The 19,632-nt window shown below is 51.4% G+C and overlaps 1 protein-coding gene across 3 annotated transcripts in view; it reads left to right on the plus strand.

Moving 5' to 3' along the window:
* The window catches only part of CD6 (CD6 molecule), a 28,194-nt gene extending 15,794 nt beyond the window's left edge, over positions 1 to 12,400 (plus strand). Inside the window, exons 2-13 of one of the 3 annotated variants that reach the window (XM_090032224.1) lie at positions 979 to 1,059; positions 1,795 to 2,124; positions 2,605 to 2,913; positions 3,332 to 3,631; positions 3,886 to 3,954; positions 5,383 to 5,523; positions 6,149 to 6,277; positions 6,797 to 6,898; positions 7,691 to 7,798; positions 8,134 to 8,328; positions 8,946 to 9,056; positions 9,932 to 12,400. In XM_090032224.1, coding sequence (XP_089888350.1) covers positions 979 to 1,059; positions 1,795 to 2,124; positions 2,605 to 2,913; positions 3,332 to 3,631; positions 3,886 to 3,954; positions 5,383 to 5,523; positions 6,149 to 6,277; positions 6,797 to 6,898; positions 7,691 to 7,798; positions 8,134 to 8,328; positions 8,946 to 9,056; positions 9,932 to 10,032 — 1,976 coding nt within the window. In that variant the 3' untranslated portion in view covers positions 10,033 to 12,400. The remainder of the gene's footprint in view (positions 1 to 978; positions 1,060 to 1,794; positions 2,125 to 2,604; positions 2,914 to 3,331; positions 3,632 to 3,885; positions 3,955 to 5,382; positions 5,524 to 6,148; positions 6,278 to 6,796; positions 6,899 to 7,690; positions 7,799 to 8,133; positions 8,329 to 8,945; positions 9,057 to 9,931) is intronic. The other 2 variants (XM_090032225.1, XM_090032226.1) reach the window with 2 other exon arrangements.
* Positions 12,401 to 19,632: the final 7,232 nt, after the last annotated feature.

Consider the following 19,632-nt stretch of genomic DNA (forward strand, 5'->3'; position numbering starts at 1 on the left):
GCCACAGCACTGTGGCATCTGGGTTCTCTGTAGACAACAGCATGTTTTCCTGGTGGCTTTCAGCAGTCCTCCAAGACCTCCAGCTAATCGGGGCTTATCCGAAATGGCATCAAATTAACATATTTCTTCCATGAGATCAGGGTCCATTTGTCTTACTTGCTCCCTACCCTTTTCTATTCTGAGGGATTTTCCCCCTGAAGGAGAAAGAAGTGAGCACTTTCTGTAAGCTTCCTGGAGTGAATTGGTTAGCAAAGGAGCTCTTTCATGCTCTCATCTGGGCCTTCAGTGGGGATGAATTGGTGCTACTGGGGCTGAGAGAGTCTAGTCAGTTTATATCAGATGAGCATCTGGCCTTCAGTTTGCAAACAGTTTGCAAAAATCAGTATAAAAAGTAACCCAAGAGGAAGCAACCGCCAGCCATTTGTGAGCATACCGGAACCTCTGTAAGATGGTGGCTCCTGGAGGTGCAGCGAGTGGGTGATTGGTTGCAAACCCTGATAGCACGCACTTCAGAAGTTACATGAAGCTGGAAGAACTGAGGTTCAGAGGCCAAATGCACATCAAGCATGTACAACTGCAACTCCAGTTGTCAGTCAGAGGACTTGTTCCTGCTTACACCAGTTTCGCCCTAGATACGTGTCTATCTACCTAAGTATTTTTTCTGCTCTCATAACTCTCACATACCTCACGCCCCAAAGATTCCTTAACACTTGCTGTGACTAAGTCATGTACTGGCCAGGGGCAGGAAATCTGTTTTCCTAAGATCTGCAGCCCAACTTAGCAAGCCGCAGAGCTACCTTTGGGTTCAGGTCAACATCTGGTGTATGCAGCTGCTGGCTCAGCTGCCCTTTAAGCACCAGAGACTGGTCCAGGCCGGGAGGTTTCCTGAGTGTGCATCCCTAGTGAGCATCAGGAGATCTGTACTGGCACCAGGTGGGAAAACTCACTCCAGCCTAAGACTCTCTGTGTTTGTCCCAGGCCGACCGGAGTCAGTGGTGCCTTCTGCCTTCCCTGAGAACATCACACGTGGCAGTGATGGGAACATGCATGCAGAACCAGGTGAGGATGCTTTGGGGAAAAGCCCCCTTGCCCTTGCAATATGCAACTCTCCCGTGGTCAGGGCTTGGGGTAGCGTATACCAAGGGTTTCCCTTGTCCAGGATGTTGGCCACACATTGTATCTGGAAACTTCTGGCTCCTCATGAGGAAATCTGGACACACAAGTGCTGGCCACAGAGGAGGGGGGACAATAGCCAGGAGCAGTTGGAGCAAGGATGGGCTGGGTATTACCGGCAACACTGGATGATGGAAGTGCCCAAAGGAGGAAGGATGGTAGGACAGTGGCTCCTGATGCCACAGGTAAGGCACTGAGTGGTGGCAGGGATACCAAGACTCTGTTGCAGTACACCCCCTTGCTGGATTCCTCTTTAGCGAGGCAGGGTGTCACAGCATGGTTACTGGGTTTTTTTGTGGCTACCCAGGGGTGCCTGGCACTTATCTATATGATGTTTTGATTAGAGAGGAAGGAAGCTGTGTAGGTAGCAGCGTGTTTTTCACCTGCCATGCTCACAAAGGGTATTGTGTTAGTCACTTGGCTTTGTGAACAGACACCCTCTGCCCCACTAGCTGGAGCAGAGAATTTCAAAACAAGCCTGGCAAAGGGTAGTCCATGAGGGCACCACCTGCACTGGGGCTGCTCCAGGCATGGTCCATATTGGCACCCCTGCAACTATGCAGGGTGCCCTAAGGGCCCATCTCCTGGGTGGTCTCTGAAATAATATGTGCTTCCCAACAGGACTTTCAAAGGAGACACCCTTTCGCCTGGTGAATAGTAGCAGCACATGCAAGGGCACCGTGCAGGTCCATTACCATGGGATGTGGCTGCCAGCGTGTGGGGATTCATGGAGCATGAAGGCTTCTCATGCAGTCTGCAGACAGTTGAACTGTGGTGTGGCGAAGCAGGAGTCAGCACCAGCAGAGAAAGAACCCCTGTACACTTTTCAGAGCTGCCCAGCCATAAACATCAGCTGTGGGGGGCTGGAAAGCCAGGAGGAGCGCTGCCTCGTGCAGCTCTCAGTCTCAAGGACATGCTGCAGTGGAGAGCTGGCCCATATCACCTGCACAGGTAGGAGGCCACGTCCCACAGAGCCAGAGCTGACCCTTGCCTGCTACCCTTGGGGAGCCATCTCAGCCCCCTGGTCTCAGCACAGTGAAGGTTTCTGCTGCTCCTCCATCCCTATCAGCAACCTGCCTCATGCAGGGCAATGACTGGTCCTCCTCTGCCTCTATGCACTGGCCAAATCAATGCCCTCTGAGTGACATGGGAGTGTTGCCTCCTCCTCCTCCTCCCTTCCAGGGACCTACCAGGACCTTCTGTCACCGAGTTTCCCATAGGTCACTTCACTTCTGTTACCAAAGATGCTCAGCACATTATAAATATTGCACCAGGAACTGTAATTGAGGCAGCTCCATCCAGCACTCCTACCCTGTCCCCACCTGTGTCTGCCCTTCCCCAGCCTTCTGCCTTCCCTGGGGTTTCCTCTCTGGGAGGGCTGGCCACCTCTGTGGGAGGACTGGTCACTTCCCTTGTGCTCATCTCTTGCAGGGCACCGAGCCGTGCGCCTGGCTGACGGGGGAAGCCGTTGTGAAGGCCGCGTGGAAGTGTCAGAGGCTGATATCTGGGGCACCGTGTGTGATGATGCCTGGGATATGGATGATGCTGATGTTGTGTGCAAGCAGCTGAGCTGTGGCTGGGCCATCCGGGCTCCAGGGAACTCCTTTTTCCAGAAGGGGACAGGCCCCATCCACCTGGATGAGGTTCGCTGTGTTGGGAATGAGTCCTCCTTGTGGGACTGCCTCGCTGAGAGAAGCCACGACTGTGGCCACAAGGAAGATGCAGGCGTGGTGTGCTCAGGTCTGGCTTTCCATCTGGTTGTGTGTCCACTGAACTGCTTTTGTCCTTGTTTCCATCAAGGAGGGTTCTTTTGCCTGTCAGTCTTTTGAGTAAAGCCCTCCATCTGTCTGTCTGTCTGCTGGAGCTCTCTTGAACAGTTGTCTGACCAGTGGAGTGTTCTTGTCTGCCTGTCTTTCCAATGTGGTGTTCTTCTATCTAGAGGAGTGTTCCTTTCCATCTGTCCTCTGGTGCAGCAGTCCTGTCTATCTCTGCAGTTGGGACAGGCAATAAGAGTAGATGATGGAGAGGGGTAAATCCTTCTGCTCTCCAAGCAGATTCAGGGCTTGGAGACCACCCACTTCCCAGGTACCCACTTTATACCCATACTGGCACAGGCTGGGCATCTTCCTCTCTGCTAATGACCCTTCTCCTCTCCCAGAGCATCAGCAGTGGCGCCTGTCGGGGGGCAAGGACCATTGCGCTGGCCGGGCAGAAGTCTACTACAAAGGCAGCTGGAACACAGTATGCGATGGGACCTGGTATCTGGAGGAGCAGTACGTGTTGTGCCAGTCGCTGGGGTGTGGCCCCCCAACCAAACAGCTGCACTTCAACCACACACTGCAGGGCAAGATGAACTACCAGTGCTTGGGGCATGAGACCTCTCTGGCCCAATGCATCTGGCACTACAACAAAATGTCTGTGTGCCACCAGTCCCGAGCTGCTGGCGTGATCTGCAATGGTAACACTGCTCTCACCTGGAGACCTGGATTTCACCCCCAGAATTGGCAGTGGGAAGGGGTAGTGGAGGGGTGGACAGTGTGAGATTGGGGAGCCCTGGGGCCTTGCAGACACAGAGCTTTGTCCATCCACCCCTCACCTCAATGAGGAAGGGCTCCCCTGAGTATCTCCCTCAAGGGTCAGCCTTTCTCTCCACCTCTCTCTGCCCAGCACAGCTAACCAATGCTTCTCCCACTCTCTGCGGTGGATTTTTAGGCTCCATGGGCTCGCTGGACCCATTTCAGCTGGAAACAATGATACCAGGTGGCCCCCAGCTCCCAGGAAGTAAGTGTTCATCCTCCCTTCCCCCAACCAGGTCTTCTCACTGTGGCTTGGCCACAGATGAGTGCCAGCTGCTCACTTGATTCCACAGCATCACCTCCTCTGCCCAGGGCAACCCACTGAAAGCCTGCCTGAGGGCAAGCTGGGGGTGATCATCAGCCTGTGCCCCCTGCTCCATCTATCAGCACATTTCCCCCTAAGAGCAGGGACTCACCATTGCTGCTCTTACTGTGCCCCGGCCTTGACTCCCACCTGATTCTCTACATGTGGCAGCCACAATTGTGCCTTGGGCATTCACTTCAAGGGCCCACGTGCACAGGGCAGCTGGCAGGATAAGAGCTGTCAGGACACAGTTGGCCCCATCACCTCAGCCACCTTTCCCACCTTGAGATTAGAGAGAGATTGAGGCAAGGCACTAGACTTAGCCCAGGGGTAGGCAACATTTTTTGGTCGGAGTGCTGATAACCCCCACAATGCCTACCTTGGAAGGTGCCAGAGTGCTGGCATGCCAGAAAAACAAAATGAGGGCAGGGGGTACATAGCAGGATGCCCTGCATGTGCCCCTTGCCCCCCAGCCAAATCCCCTGCCCCCAGCTTTGCTGCCCCTTGCCCCCCCAGCCCTGCTGTCCCCTGCCCCCCAGCCCTGGATCCGTGGCTGGCAGCAGCTGCCCAGAGCTGGGGCCAGCTGCAGCCAGGAGGCTGCAAACAGCTGTTGGGCTCCGGCAGCACAGAGCTGATGCCAGAGCTGTGGAGCCCGGCACAGCTGTTTGCAACCTACCTGCTGCTTGCTGCAGCTGCCCAGAGCCCAGGCTGGCTACAAACAGCTGCGCCAGGCTCCGGAGCCCAGTCACCAGGAGCAGGGGAGAGACCAGGGCTGCGCTGCCTCAGGCCCCTCCCCCACCACCTGCTCCAACATGTGGATGCATGCATCAGTACGGAGCTGATGCCAGGGCTCCAGAGCTCGGTGCAGCTGTTTGGAGCCTTTCGGCTGGAGCCGGCCCTGGGTAGCTGCTGCCAGCCACAGAGCCTGGGCTGCTCCCAGCAAGCAGCTGGGACGCTGCAAGCCCTGCTGGGAGCAGCCAGGGCTCCAGCAGCTACCCAGAGCCGGGGCTGGCCATGGCATGCTGAGCAAAATCGCCTCACGTGCCATGCTCATCATGCGTGCCGGGGGTTGCCGACCCCTGACTTAGCCCATTGCCAGAACCTCACGACTCCAGGGTTTGGGGACTGCCTCAAACTAAGAGCTCCACTGAAAACAATTTGAGACAGGGCACCAAACAGCTGGCAGGTTTGGGGCCTAGACAGGACCCAGCAGCAATCCCTGCGCATTGTGTACTTATTGCCTGTCTTTCACTTCCTCTTTCCATCTTCACTTCTCTTCACACCCATAATCCTCTCTTCCCCTCTGCTTCCAACCCCATTCATTTCTAGCTACATCAGGATATCTGAACTTGGAAGCCAAGTTGCCTTCTCACTGGACCCTCCTCATCATCATTATTATCCTGGGGCTAATCCTTCTCATCACCATGCTGGCTTTCACTGCTGCCCTCCTGAGGATGAGGAAGAAACACGGTAGCTGTGATGCCTGGGGCAGGGCTAGGGTGGGGTCTTGCTTGAGGAGTTTGGGCATAGAAGGGGACATCACATCTTGGCCCTTTGCCACAGTGGTGTTTGCTGTGTTTCATGCTGCTGGGGCTTTGCCTTGGCTAGAGTATGGATCCCGTGAGCTTGTCATCATCTGAACAGGGCCCCATAGCAGCCCCAAGCTATGGGGTAACGTTGAATGGGACAACAGCCTCCACAGGTGTAAATCAGTGTCTCTTCATTGGAGACAATGGTCTAGACAAACTGGTGTTGCTCCAGTGGAATCAGTTCATCTGCTCCTTTTTTACCGTTCCCTGGGCAGGGATGATAGGAGGGCTTAGGGTGTTTTTGAAGCAACCCCAAGTTTAAGTTGTTTCTCGTTGTTCCCAAGATACCTTTGGGACTTTGTTGAGGTCTGGGGAAACAGCTTGAGAAATACTGGTATCCAGACTGATTGGATGAGCCAGATCCCAGAAGCTGCAGGGTCAGGGATGGGAACCATGAGGCAGACCTGAGATATGTCACACACATGTCAGGGTGTGGTGAGGGTACTGCCCTGGTTGTGCCTACCACTGACAGGCCCAATGAGAATACCTTCCCTGTCTCTCCACAGCTCATGCCGTGTCCTCTTCCCTGGGAGGGGGCCCAGTCCTGATGAACCACAGCACTCAGAGCCAGGACATGCCTGCAGGGGCTTCCAATGACTACAGGAAAATCCCCTCCAGTGTCTCCAGAGTACAAGGTAGCAATGCCACTCTTCCTGCCCTACCTTTCCTTCCCAATGCCCCTGCCCACACATTTCCCCTCCCTACACCCAACCTTCCCATCTACCCCTCCCCCACATCCCATCCTTCTACTTACTCCTTCTTCATCTGCCCTTCAACGCCTCTTGTCCCCACCTCTCAGCTTTTCTTCCTCTTTCACTGCCTATGTCATACCAGAGGCACCCAGATTGAGGTCCACAGCCTGTGGCATATTTGCCAGGTAACTGTGGTGACCAATCTATACACAGCATGCTGGGTCCTCCCTGCCTTGTTCCCAGCTTCCATGTTTCACACACATAAATCTAGGCCCAGTCCTACCCAAGGGAGCTGTGGCTCTTGCACCCCAGGAGATTCTGGGGGGGCAGGTAGCCCATGTTAGTCAGGGTCAGGATGGAGGGATGCCATGGCCCTAGGCTGGGCACCCTGCTCTAGGAGCCTGAAGAAAGCAGTCCTTATGCATCAACTGATAACCAATGCCTCATTGGTCCCCATTGCAGAGATGCCAGCCGTGCCCATCCCCAACGCTGAGGACTCCGATTCTGATTACGAACACTATGATTTCAGCAGCAAGCCGCCCATGGCACTCTCCACCTTCTACAGTGAGCAACCCCCCAGCTGTACAGCCCCCTGCCTCCATCAGGTTCCCGCTTTCACTGCCTGGTGCCCCAAACATACTGCTCTGACAATGCCTGCCTGCATTCCTTGTTACCACTCACACACGCACAGCTTTGCCTCTTGCCCTCAGTCCTGACCCACAGTCATTGGCTTCACCCCTGCACACACACAAATACACGCACACACTCACTCGCATTGCTTTACCAATGTCCTTTAGTTCTGACCAATTGCCTCGGGCTCTCACTCCCCAACCCATTCCCCCTCAACCCACACTCACTGTCACTCACACTCACATTCACTTACCCACACACTCAGAGTTCTGCCAGTGCCCTGGAAAGGGTTCATTTAAGGGTTTGATAATTTAAGGATGAAATGATGTTCAGGGTTAATTTTAGCAGATGATGATTTTAAGAGCAGTGTTTGTCTGTTCGCCTGTCCCTCTCTCTCAGCTTCCCTGGTTCTCACACTGTACCTCCTACCATGGTAACTGAGCACAGGGTGGAGATGTTGGCAGCAGTTTTGATGCTGAGGGGCGGGGGAGCTTGGGGTTGGGATACAGGTTAAGATAGGCTAGAATTACCAGTGAGTTGCAGAGGACATAAAATGAGGCTCAGAGTGGAGTCACATCAGAGAGTGCAGGGGCTGACTGGATCCAGAGCAGGAGGTGGCTCAACAGTGGCTAAGGTAGCAGTGGTCTCTCTTGGCTAGCCCTATTCCTAGAAACCTGAGCTGGGCCAAGCCAGGTTTGCTGGAGTCACTTTGACCTCTGCTTGCAGACTCCCTCAGGCACCAACCAGATGAGATTCAGCCTGGGAGCAGCTTCCCTGCAGCACCCAACCATGAGGAGCTGAACCAGAGCCTGCAGTCACAGGACTGGCCACCAGGTGAGAGGGGGCATCTTGGCCCAGTTGGAGGGAGGGGTTGATACCCAGTGGGTCTTGACAGGCAGGCAGGTAACTGGGAAAGGGTTACAGCTAGGGTTAGGGCTGCATCAGGCTGCCCTGGTGTTCACACCATCATCTGACCTTCGTTACTGTCTGTCTCGGTGCTTGGAATAAAGGGGAGGATCCCATCAGCTGATAGTGTGAATGTGCCAGGGCTGGTGTTGGCACAGAGGCCATCACTGGTGCATAGCATCATGGCCCTGTGGCCCTTGTGGGCAGGCTGGGCTCTGGCACTGCCCCCTCATGTGCTGATGGAGAGCCCCCTCTGCTTGCAGAGCCCCCTGCTGTGTTTGCTCCAACCTGGCAGACGGGAGGCATCTCATATGGCTCACCCACAGAGGCCAACTACTGTAACAGTGGTGATACCACACAGCTGTCCTGGAGCACCCCAACCCTGCCAGCTGCTGGAAGCCACCTCCTGCTAGCCCCGCCTGCTCAAGGCACCAGTGGATCCCAGATCTCCTTCCAAGGTGAGCCAGGCCAACCAGGGGAGAGAGACACACTAGCTCCAATAGCTAATGGGAAAGGGCACCCTGGGGTTCAGGATGGATCTCTCCTCTGTCCCTGGCCCCAAGGGCAGGGAAATTGGGGCTGGATCTATGGTCCCAGGATGGAAAACAACAGAATATCCAGCATGGTAGCAAGGCAGCTTGTCCTCAGGCACAAGATCGCAACCCCAGCTACCAGCCAGAGAGGGAGCCACCATGTTCCTCCAACCCTGGGCTGTTGTTCTGATGGTAGTGGGACTGTGGTGTTGCCTCAGTAGGTTGGGGAGTATGGTTCCCCTGAACCTTGGCCTCTTTCCACTTCACCCCCTCCCTTCCATGCACACACACACACATACACTGGTCTACATGCACTCTGCTCCCCTAGGAGAGACATGATGGATGGAGCCCTTCAGCCCCTTTTCTTTCCACTTGTGGGATCCAGAAAGGTCTCCCCACAGCCATTGAGGCCTCTGCCATAGCACTGCCTCTAGGGCGGGATAACCCAGGGAAGGCTGTTTGGAGAGAACCTCCTGCCCCTCCTCCTGGGCTCCCAGTAAGCAGAGTCCAGATCCTGATTTTGACCCATGAGTTGTCTCCAGCAGGAACTGACAATGCCGACAGCTCCAGCACATCATCTGGAGAATGGTATGAAAATGTCCAAGGGAAGGAGCATGAGGGAGCCCAGACTGGACATGCACCCTCCCTCCCTGGTAAGGAGTCCAGCTGCAGCAGTGGGACTAAGAAGAGATGTCAGATCAGAGGGAGGGCAGGGCCAAAGTCAAAGTGTAGGGGTAGGAGGCAGAACCCCAAATGCCCAGATTCCTGCCATCTGGGACATTCATTCACAAGGGTTAGCATGGTTCAGGCTGGGACTTGTACTAAGAGCAAGAGAATGGGGAAGGGAACAGAGAAATAACTGAACAGAGATGAACAGAAGGAAAGAGCGATGAACACATGAATGTGGAGATGGAGGGATGGATGGAGGAAGCAGGAGGGATGGGCAGACAGATGGACATCAACCTGGCAGTTAGGGCTCCCTTAGGCCATGGTTGCTCATTGTCCTGAGGGCTCAGCCATTTCACAGTTGCCACAAGACTGGATCAGGAGCACATGTGACATGCACCCATTACCCACTCTCTTGCAGCCCCATTCTCAAGCCCAAGGTGCCAGCATAGTTTGAGCAGATGAGCATGGGAAGGAAAGATTGTGGGTCCCAAGCTTACCGCTTCCCCTACTCTCTGGATGACAAATGGCTTCCCTACCATGGGGCTGGGTTTGCCCTGCAGAAACTGCAGGTTCTCAGAGTTAGGGCATGTCAGGGAGTGAACTGTTCTCTATCCAGATCAGGAGCCCTGCCAAGCCCTGTACAAACCCAGAGGTATCCCAGAGCTGTCAAAACACTTTAGTTGGGTCTACCAGTCCACTGCAAATGAGGATGAGGCAGGGTAACATTATCTCAATGAAGTGAGGGGGACTATAAAAGGCAAGGAGTGGGTGGGAAGCCAGAGTGGGGGCTGGGTGCCTTGTCAGGCCCACCTCTACAGACCAAGCTCCAGTCCCCACTGACCAGATTTGTTTGTTTCAGGGTGGATACCCCTCTCCGCACCATCAGGCAACCATAGACCTGGGGGTGACTCTTCCTCAACTGACAGTGATTACGATGACATCCAGACCACTGAGTACTAAGGTGGGGGGTGGGGGGCACTGCAGGTCTGGGGCCTCTTTCTCAACCTTTCTGTCATGCCTACTGTCTTCCCTGAACTCAGCAAAGACCAGTTTTTCATGGATCTGCTCATCCATGAGATGGTCTCAACAAGAGTAGGCCAGGAGACTCTTGGAAGATTGAAAGAAGATCCCGGATCCCAGAACCAGTCTTGAGTGAGCCAGCAAGTCCCAGAGCCACCTCCAAAGGGGTCATCTCCAAAAGTTCCCAGCTTCAGCCACCAAATTCCTGAACCAACCATGAATGTGCCAACAGACCCAAGAACCAATGCAGAATGGCCTGGCACATGGTACAACAGATCAGCTGGTCCCACTCCAACCCCCTGAAGATCCAAAAGGGGCTTCACACCCCACTGATTGGTATTTCTGACTGAACTACCTGGAGAAAGCAGCTTAGCTCTCTTCCACCCTTGCTTCCCTCAAGTCCCTGCCCGGGGCTTTCTGTTGGTGTTGAACCAGCACCAGCCATTCAGGAAACTTGTGGCTGTAAATGACTCCTCTGTGGAGGGCTCTTCCCAGCTTTTTGGGGGCAGGCTGGGCTTTGTGGGCTCTATTCACAGCTAGGAGAGGCACTCGGAAACCCTGGTGATAGACATGGCAGAGGCCTACCTGGAGCCCTCAGGACATAACTGAAGGCTTCACTCTCTTTTAAGTGGAGTGGGACAATGAGCCTGGACCTGGCTTCAATAGTCCAGTGCTCAACTTGTAGCCAAGGGCTAGGGGGCCTTGGTTGAAATCCAGGTGATAAGTTCTCCTCCATGGGTAGAGGTGTGTGGGTGTGTGTGGGGGGGACAATTGTGCTGCTGCACTGGGCCCTGATGATAGGTGTCTTACTGGTGGAGTGTCAAGGGACAGGTTTGTCACAGTGACAAGGCCTCTCACTCTTGACATCTGAATTTCCTCCCTGACTTTGCAGACACCTGAGGTCAGCATGGCTGAGTCACTTTACACCCCCCTACCCCCAGCACCTCTCCATTCAGTCATGGAGAGCAGGCTGACAGCCCACCTCCTGGTGGCACATGAACCCCATTCACTGAGGGGCCCTGAGGTCATGGAGGTAGGGAATCTCACGTCCAACCCTGCACAGAGATGCAAAGCTAATGGCACTTCCATAGCACCCTGGCTTTGCAATGGCATTGATGTGAAGCAACTTGCTTGAAGTTTCCCAGGAAGCATCTGGCAGAATTAAGACTATACACCACAGTCTTCTGAATCCCACCCCAGCGTTTGTTCCACTGCTCCATGGACATTTGGATCTTGCAATACTCCCTTCCCCCACAGAGGAGTGGTTGAGTAACAAGTGAGAGCTGGGTTGAGGCCTGTTGGCAATGGCAGGCAATGTACTGCTACTGCCGTTACTGAACCCACAACAAAAGCTCTCCACACAAAGGTCTTTCCCTGGAAAGAGCGTGTTGGGTCCAGGCCCCAGCAGAGGCAGCATCTTCTTAGGGAGATCAGGCCTTTAGCACTGATGTGCCGGGGACATGGCTTCTTTCCCATACAAAGAAAAGGTGAAAATGGGTGGGGATGGAGAAATCACTTTCATCAACATTTTTCTTTAGGGAGGGGAATTGGAACCTAGGTCTTTTTCAACCCAGAACATTTCAACCCAACCAGATGCTCTGAGGTTGAGAACGCTGGTCAAAATCCCCCTTTTTCATGCTAAAAAGAAATGTAATGAGAGAACCCTTCTCTGTGAACATCCACAGTAACAACTGTGACCCACGGGGCTAATCCTTCCTCACTGCCTGTCCCTGTGCATTCTGGAGTGCTCTAGGAACAGAGTCTCACCTCTGGGCAGGGGTCAAACTTTAAGGTCCCTTCCAGCCCAGTGATTCTTTGATTCATACCACATGCCCTGTGGGTGCCTGCCAATCCTCATAGTGACCCTACCTGGTAGGTAAGAATTATACAGGAGGAAACCCAGGCACAGGTAGATAAAGTAACTTGGCAAAGGCCACACAGCAAATCACTTGCAGCCACCCACCAAGCTCCCAGCCCCTACGCCACACTCATTCCTCCTGACCCCTCCAGCTGTGCCTGAGATTCTGTTCCTAGACCTGGCTCAGGGGTATTTATTTAGCTGTCAGATGCCTGCACTCTGGTGGTGGGGCCCTAAACCAGAACCTCAGCATCTAGGTCATGGCCTCAAGGGGCCAGATGGCAGTGGGTGGCAATAATGAATGTATCTTCCAGGACCTGAGAATACATATGCCCTGGCAGGAGCAGAGAGGTGTTGGGTTTTAATGTATTCCCGCTCTCAGCGGCTCAGGCAGCTGCACTTTGTACCAAGCTAAGCATGTTGTGAGATTAAAGAAGCTTTTATATCAAAGGGGTTGGGGGAAAAATCTGTTCATTGAAGGTCTGAAATGGTGTCTTTGGACAGCGCAAGCTTTGCAGCAGTGCTTCTGAGTACAGCACAGGAGTCGTGAAAATGGTCTCTGGATCTCGAGGTGGAGAACCTCGTATAAAACGGGAGCCCTGGGCAGACTCCCTCCTCTCTGAAGTCTGCAGCTCATTGGCAGAACCAGATTCCTACCCCATTGGGCCCCTGCTTCATTACCCAGCTGAGACCTATTAACCTATTAACCACGACCTCCCTGCCTCCATCCTCAGAGTGCATGTTGCACTAGAGGCAGTGGGGCATTTTTGCAGAAATGTTTTTCCCTTAGAAAGTGCCAATTTGCTGAAACTGACACTTTCTATGAGAAAATAACAGTTTCATGGAAACGGCCCTGGGAAAGGACTTGTGAGGCAATGTGCCCAGGGAAGGACAATCCTGGGTACACACTAAACCCATAAATGTAGCAGTGAAGCCTCCCTGTAGTACCCCTTCTATGATCCCTCTTGAGTCCTTGCCCTGATCCCCTGCATCAACTTCCCAGCTACATTTCCAAATTTGGCCTGTGTAAACAGTTGCTTGTGGCAGGGCCTGTTCAGGAGCAGGTCTCTGTGAACATGGAGCAGACATCCCCACAGGGTAGATTGTCTGGTCAAACCCTCCTAAATAGCCAGTAGCTTGGTGAATCAGATGTTCATGAGACCCTGGTTTGAAATTCTGGCTGAGGATGGATTTGACCCTGGGTCTCCTACATCCCTGGTGAACACCCCAGTTCTTTTGAAGCGAGTCTTCCACTTTGCATTTTTCCACCAAAAAAACAAACTTGAGGGTCCCAGTTTTGCAGTAGCAAAACTGAGGGTAGAAGAGACCAGAGTAGCAGCCCTGGAGACCGCCTCCAATGAGGGACCAAGGGAGCACAAAAATAGACACTGCTATTTTTAATGGCCTTGATAGTCCACTATTCAAAGAATCCTCTGCAGTTCTGCTTTCTGTTAGCTATTCCTGGTTATTTCTAGGAAATGAGTTATTATTCCAATAGTTATATTTGTTTTTGCTATGATTTTAAACTGAATAATAATGTGCTAGTCTTCTTAGCTTATTAGTAAAGCATCTAGTTTAACTGGAGAAAAATATGTTTTGTGTTATATGTGATAATGCACCACACCATTGCACCCTTCCCCCATTTAAAAAACTTAGATCTGTCCATGGCTAATAGACAGCAACATTGCAGAAGAAAGGATTGCTTGAATAGTGGAACATCAAGACCAATAAAAAAGAGAGGGGGTATTTAACACCTGTGGAGTGGAAAGAGATTAGCAGGAATCAGGGAGATGATAATGAGCCATGAAGTCTATTGACTCTCTTAGTGCTGCCTGAATAGAAATACCATTACTCCTCCAAGGCAGTTGGTTTTAAGGTTTGGGTGAGCAGAAATCAAAGTGGGGTACAGCTGTACCACTGCACCCCCCGATCCACCACCACAGTTGGCAACTGACCACACTACTGCTGTTGGCAGCACAGCAGCTGGCACTGCCCTATGTGCTGCCACTGCCTGGGGCACAGAGCTGCCCTGCAATTTTGCATCAATGAAAAGTGGGAAAATCTCAAAAAGTTCTGCAGGACAGAAAGATAATTTCTCACTGGCCTCCGTCCCACACAATTCCTGTGGACTTTTGTGAGGGAGGTACCAATGATTATTTATTCTCACGTTTACATGTGAAAAACTTAAATTCCAACTAAAACAATACCACTTGTCAGGGGTAATTACGGATAAGCAACATCATCATTCATGTAAAAGAAGCTGGCCATGATCACCTTTTTGCTTTCTCCCTTGTAGTAGAAAGGGAGCACCATCCCTCTTGGTCATCTAGCTGTCAGGGTCTATGCTTATGCTGTATGCAGCAGGTTCGGGCTCTACAGGGAGCAGAAAGGGTCAACACATTTTGGATGTCACTGTCACTTCCGCCTGGTCAATAATCTGTTGTGCAGGATTGATTTGGCCTCGTGTAGGTCATTCCCCTCAGCTCAGTCTGGTTCCCCACCTGAGCACCAGTCATCAGTCTGGGATGTGGAAATGCCTCTTCCACCAGCAACACTACAGGGCTCAAAGCTGAGATTTTAACACTTGGATGAGAGAAGCAGGGATGGTTCATCATCCATTTACCTCTCCCAGTGTGTGCTTCCTATGTTGACTGACAGCACACTCACTAGCTGCACTCCAGCCAAAAAAAGACGGGGAAGTGGGGGGTGGACCACCCTCCCACCCACCATATCCATTCACACAACTGAATGGTTTCCTTAAAGGCCTTTCACTGAGAGCAAATCACAGAGCAAGGAAAAGGCAGTTCCTGAGGGAAGCATACACAGTTCTGCTTCCTATGGTTTCTGATAGACACCAACTCCTGTATTTCCACCACAGGGGCTGCTGTGATTGGAGCAAAGTGTAAATGTGTTTGACGTAACATGGATAGCACCAATCCCTAGAGGTAAGATTGAATTCTTGTTTCCATTCTAAGCCCTATTTTTCCCCAATGGCTTACAACTTTCACCCCCAGTTTCCTCTCCGGTTGCAATTTTCTTGGCTTTGCTTCAGCCAAAGGGCACATGTTTCTAGAAGGGGTGAGGGAAATGGGGCTGTTTCCATTAGATTATGATCCATACCATAAAAATAGGCTCATGCTAGAAGCATCAGCCATGGCTTGTTTTGTAGACCTCGCTACAGAAAGGAAAGCAATTTAAGCTGGAAGGAAACTGGCAGTTCTCCGAGCAGTCAAAGCCAGACAGTTCTTGTCTGTACATCAGGATGTTTTCTCTTTGGTTTACGATGGCACTGTTACCTCAAGCAGTTGGGAATGTTATGTACCCCAATCCATTGTCCAGCCCTTCTGTATGACCAAATAGGTCAAAGCCATGCCCCTTTAGAATAATTATAGATTTCCAGATGGTAAAAACCTCAGCTGTGCCAGTTGTGCCACATTTGCCATGTCCTGTTGAGGCAGGGGTGGGCAAAATGTGGCCCGTGGGCTGGATACGGCACACCAAGCCTGGCCCATGGGGCTCCTAAAAAATTTAGAAAATTAATGTTTATCTGCCCTGGGTTGCCTGTCATGCAGCCCTTGATGGCTTGCCAAAACTCAGTAAGCGGTCCTCTCCCTGAAATAATTGTCCGCCCCTGTGTTGAGGACTGCAGAGGAGGCATGGTGGGGACGGGAGTACCGTACAGTCATGGGTAGACAGCAACTCTTGCTGGTTTCATTTCAAGTGCTCTGTAAACTGCCCTAAATTACAGAAGGAGCTTCAACAGCTCTTGCCAGGTTCAGGAGAGTAGAAAGATGGCTTTGGGCAATCTACTATGCAAGGATTCCTCATCCAGAGCTGGGGGTTTGGCCCTGAGTGGGTACGGGAAAGGCTGTCTCAGTTCAGTAAAGGATGTCTCAGTTAAGCATGGCACAGTTAAGGAGACCTAAAGAAGAATGCTTTGCATTCAAAGTTAGTCTAACTTTATCCCAGCTCTGTAGTAAGTCCAATAAAAGAGATTGCCGCCAAAATCCTTGCCTCTCACACTTAAGGATGTCTTTCTTCAGGAAGCCTCTGTTACAGGTGCACTGGTTGCTAAATCAATTTGCTCGCGCAGAGATTGCCTCCAGGCAGCTGGAACTGCTTTCTCCCTTATGTATTTTTATGCTGTGTAATGTTCACCTCCCCCTGCAAACACAGACAACCTACCAAGCAACCAACTTCCCTGTGGAAACTGAATAGCAGAGAGCATTCAGTACTGCAGAGCTGATTCCTTACAAGGCTGACAAGCATGCCCTGCATACATGCACATATCCTCATCTCTGTAGTCCCTTCATTAAAGGCAAAGGCTAGACACTGTGGTTCATGCTGAAAACTCAGGGATGTGCTGAGCCTCTGTGCTAGCAAATCCCCCAGAAGTGTCCTGTAGCCCAGACATGCACTGAACCTTGTGCTGCTGGCTCTTTTCCTTTGTACCTGTTCACATGTGCCGGCATCACCTCCCCCACCGCTCAACAACTGACACAGGATGTGGTTTCTCTCTCATGCTCTGGGCCTGCTCTCACCCCCGCCAGCTGGCCTGGGCCAGAGCTGCTCCCTGCAATGCATGGGCCTGGCCAACACTAGGCTAATTCAGGTTTAGGCTACGTGGGAGAGGCAGAAAGGCTAGCCTCAGGGACCAAGTGACTGGGAGATCCCAAGGGCTCTCCAGGCTTCCCGTGGCTGGCCCACGGGGAAGTGGAAAGTGCAGGTCTTTGTGCATCAGCAGGATGAACTCGTTAGTGTCTTTCTGGTTGTGCTAAGAGGCCATACAGCTACTTCTACCCTGGAGGGAAAGAGAGGCTTCCCTTCCTCATAGCTTTGAGGGGATCTCGCTGCCCAACGTGGTCCTGGACCTCTTAGTGATTCAGGGCCAGATCTCAAAAATACTGCTCGAAGGGTATTTCCTCCCCAACCCCACCCCACTCACAAGGAAATGACTTCAGCTCCTGAAATGTGCAGGAGTTCCTTCAGCCATTACTGCCATCTAGTGACAAAGGTAAGAAAAAGCAATGTCCCTCTTATTCCATCCACTCACTGCCTGGTTTAGCTGGGTTGTTTGTGCCTGAAAGCTTGCAACTAAAGAATTTTTTTTGCAAAAATCTTGTTGGTCTAATAAAAGATATCATCTCTACTACGAGTCCTGATTGGTTTAGCTAGGGTATTTTCCTTCCATCTCCTACCCTCTGCGGCTTTCCGAAGTGATGATGACACTAGTGCCACTGGCAAAGATCTGCTTTGCTAGGTCAGAGAAGGTGGAGGTAAAAGTACCAGCAACTGTCTACGTGAGCATTTGCAATACCGCTGAACTCCTGCTCACAAAGCCATGGGAAGTTGTAAAGCAAACGGCTGTGCAGACACAACCAAATGGGAACCGCTTTGTTGTTAAAACTTGCCAGATGTCTCAGAAGGTGTTTTCATACTTTGCCAAACTTTATTAGGACGGGGAGAAAATATAGGGGCGTCTTTACATGTGCTCCGGGAGTGGGAGAGAGCCACTCTAATTTAAGCGCCTACAGCATCTCATGTATTCAGCATCCCACACTTCAAAATGGCAGCATGCCATTGCATGAGCTTTAGTTAAAGTGACCCTGCTGCCATTTTGAAGTGGAGGGATGCTGAATGCACCAGATGCAGAGGTTGCTGGAGCACGCTAACTAGCACGCTCTAGCAGACTTGATTAATTGAATCTGCTCTGACACGCTGTAGTTACAGCACATCAGAGCAGTGTTCCCACATGGCTAAGGCATCCTAGAGTTCTAATCTAGTGCTGTGCCCTTTAGCGCACAACAGTAAACCTTAATGCAAGCCTATAAGGGAATATAACTGAAAGCCCAGCAATACACAATCCCATAGTCTAATGCACTACTTAAGGGCACAGGAAAGTTGTACTTTGCGTGGCTCTAATCTGAGAGAGGCTGTCACACACACCATCCAAAGGGCAAGACACTGTTTTGGCAATATAACATCCTGTGAAGAACATTTTGCACTCAAATGCCAAGTTCTGAGGCTAAGAGCGTGACACTGACTCTGCCTCCCCATGTACCTGCCACACTGCAGTTCAAACTGCAATGTTAGAAGCATGGAGATAATGCAACAGAGTATATGGCACAGCCCCTGTCTCCCAGGATGGTTATATTGAGGAATAGGGCAGGATCATTAGTCTGGTGGAGGGAATCCCTGAGGAAAGCTGCCCTAGGCAGCTCAGAGCCTTGGAGCACGCTGCAGGGGTTAGCACTGAGTTAAGGGGGAGAGGTATTATTGACTAATCCCTTCACAAGTAATCCAGTCATATCCAAAGTCCATTACAGTCAGGGGAGCGCTGGATTAGGAAACCATAGGGCATATGGGTAGCCAGGATTAATTGGGGGTAGTCGGAATTAATAAGAATGGGAACCAGTGTGGAACCTTATCCATCTATGCTTTGGGCACCTTTACCATCCACATTTTGGGAACATTTTGCATGTTAAGAAAGTTGTAGACAAACTGGAATGAGTCCAGAGGGTGGTGACAAGAAAGATCAGAAATTCAGAAAACATTGCCTAGGAGGAAAAATTGGAGGAATATGAAGTGTTTACTGGGGACATGAAAAAGGTCTTGCAATAGGCAAAAGGTTGCTACAAAGAGGATAGCTATCAACTGCTCTCCAGCTGCTCTCCATTGCTAATAGGGAAGGGCAAGAAGAAATCAGCTTACTCTGCAGCAAATAAGATTTATGTTGGATATTAGAAGAAAAAAACTACCTAAGAGCAGAGACAGGTGATCACATAGTATGGTGTAATGTACATCCATTTTGTATACTGATGTAAATTACTCCAGGATTTGGAGTGGACATAATGCTGTGTACAGTAGGTGGCTATGTCTGTGCCTCAGTTTCAGGAAACAGGGGAGTAAGTAATAGCCTGTTTGCCATGACCAGAGGATTACCTGGGATGGACTGAGATGAAATCTAAAGTGGTGTACCTTATGCTGATAGGTTCTTACCCCTGATTCTACCAAAGAAAATTGTCCACCAGACTGGGCAAGGTTACCCCTGGTTAGAGTGTTATGTTGACTATCCACACTTTTTATAGCAAGTAGCAACCAGAGTCCATTAATGATAATATTAGATGCCACCTGAGTATGCTATATTCTGATCCACTAGATTATAGTCTGCACAGTACAGCAAAATAGCATGCAATGCAACAGAATCAGTGACTTCTCTCTTCTGCCCATCATGCCCATCCCCATGGCTTCTGAGCCATTCTACTATACTATGCAGCAAAACACATCACAGCACAATAGGGCAAGGTGGCTGTTTCCACTGGAAACCTAAACCCGGAAATGTATCTCCTTCCCCATCCCTTCTGCTCCTTTATCTGTTCCATCTGTGGGTTTCCATTTCCCTCCCCAGGTACCATTATCTCCTGTTACGTGTGCTGGAAAGGAGTTCATTTCCTCACCATCAAGCTGCTATGAAGCATTGATGTTCACTGTGGTTGCTCTGCAGACCATGGGGAGGGTGGAGGTACTGGTGAGGAGAGACCTACCTAGGAGGGACTAGTTCAAACCAGCCTCAGTGGAAAATTCACTCCCTGCCACATCCTTCAGCTGTTTACTGACTCGGAGAAGTTCTCGCAGCCCCAAAACAAAGAAGGCTTTGCCCTATGCCACAGGAAGGCTGAATG

Source organism: Crocodylus siamensis, chromosome 2 (genome assembly GCF_052110815.1).
Source record: "Crocodylus siamensis isolate JL-2025a chromosome 2, ASM5211081v1, whole genome shotgun sequence".
Classification (NCBI taxonomy): Eukaryota; Metazoa; Chordata; order Crocodylia; family Crocodylidae; genus Crocodylus; species Crocodylus siamensis.